We start from the raw sequence: 1,442 nt of genomic DNA, 5'->3' as shown, positions 1-1,442 counted from the left end.
GCACTCCCCCCAAGCCCTCAGGAAAGGGGCTGGCCTGTCCGGGCCTCAGCTGACCTGTCTGTAAACGAAGGGGTTTACCAAAGCAGGGATCCGGACCCATTTCCTTGGGGATCCTGTCAGGAACGTGGGACGGGGGCAGGGTCCCACTGCCCCCACCCCCTCCCCCCTCCCCTCCCTGCCCCTCATCTGTTGGAACAGTTCTGGGGGAGGAGGGGACGCCAGGAAGGTCGTGTGGCTCTTGACCCCAGTCCCCCAGGGGGCCCCACAAGCTTTGGTGGTCCCTTAGCCCGGCCCTGCCGCACCCCTATCGCTTTGTGGGACGGTGCTCCGGGCTCACCGCCCCCTCGCCGCCCCCACCAGGTATCTGGACAACATCTGCCTGCACCCCGAGGAGGAGAAGTACCGGAAGATCAAGCTGCAGAACCGGGTGTTTCAGGTGGGGCTGAGGGCCTGGCGTGGGGGCGGCGGCCGGAGGGGCGCGAGGGCTTGGGGACACGGGCGTGCGGCGTGTTCCGCTCTCCCCGCCGCCCCGGCCTGTTTTGACCTGAAGAAGCAGTTGGGAAGAGGTCCGCACTGGGTAAACCCAGACTTGGTCTGGGGTGCCGCGCCATCTGCGAGCCGCTGGGGGGCCCTGCGGCCCGTCTGGAGGCCAGGGTGTGGCGCTCAGCCCTGCGGCCACATTCAGCAGCTTCGCCCCGTCAGGGCTGAGCGGTCCCAGCCAGACCAGGCGCGCTGAGCCGGGAGGGGTGGGCAGCAAGGCCGGCGGCCTCCGGGAGGCCCCAGGGCCCCGGTGACCACCGGCTCCACCCCCAGGAGCGAATTAACTGTCTGGAAGGGACGCAGGAGTTTTTTGAGGCCATCGGCTTCCAGAAGGCACTGCTTCCGGTTCCAGATCAGGGTAAGGCAGGTGGGGTGTGGAGGAGGGCTGGGGGGCTCTCCCTGCCGCAGCGGTGACAGCAGTGCCGTGTGCTGCCCCAGAGGGCCCCGAGGAGTTCTACGTGATGAGCGAGGCGGCCCTGGCGCAGCCCCAGAGCCTGCAGAGGCACAAGGAGCAGCTGCTGGCGGCCGAGCCCGTGCGGGCGACGCTGGCCCGCCAGCGCCGCGTCTTCCAGCCCTCGCCCCTGGCCTCCCAGTTTGACCTGCCCGCGGACTTCTTCAACCTCACGGCGGAGGAGATCAAGCGGGAGCAGAAGCTCCGGGCCGAGGCCGTGGAGCGGCTGAGTGTGCTGCGCACCAAGGCCATGCGGGAGCGAGAGGGGCAGAGAGAGCTGCGCAGACACCCGTATACGCTGCTGCGCGTGCGCCTCCCCGACGGCTGCCTCCTCCAGGGTGAGCGCGGCGGGCGGGGCGTGCTCCCGGGCAGCCCGGTGGGCGTGGGGGCGCCCCGCTGCACAGCCCCACTGAGCGCCCCGCCCACCGCCCCGCCCACCCAGGCACCTTCT

General features: G+C 70.2%; 1 protein-coding gene across 1 annotated transcript in view; it reads left to right on the top strand.

Annotated features, from left to right (window-relative positions):
- Positions 1 to 1,442, top strand: part of UBXN6 (UBX domain protein 6) — a 7,535-nt gene that overhangs the window by 5,549 nt on the left and 544 nt on the right. The window contains exons 6-8 of the mRNA XM_029916448.1: positions 287 to 436; positions 814 to 898; positions 979 to 1,329. Coding sequence (XP_029772308.1) covers positions 287 to 436; positions 814 to 898; positions 979 to 1,329 — 586 coding nt within the window. The remainder of the gene's footprint in view (positions 1 to 286; positions 437 to 813; positions 899 to 978; positions 1,330 to 1,442) is intronic.

This window comes from Suricata suricatta, chromosome 12 (assembly GCF_006229205.1).
Source record: "Suricata suricatta isolate VVHF042 chromosome 12, meerkat_22Aug2017_6uvM2_HiC, whole genome shotgun sequence".
Lineage (NCBI taxonomy): Eukaryota > Metazoa > Chordata > Mammalia > Carnivora > Herpestidae > Suricata > Suricata suricatta.
This window is presented reverse-complemented; position numbering and strand designations above follow the sequence as displayed.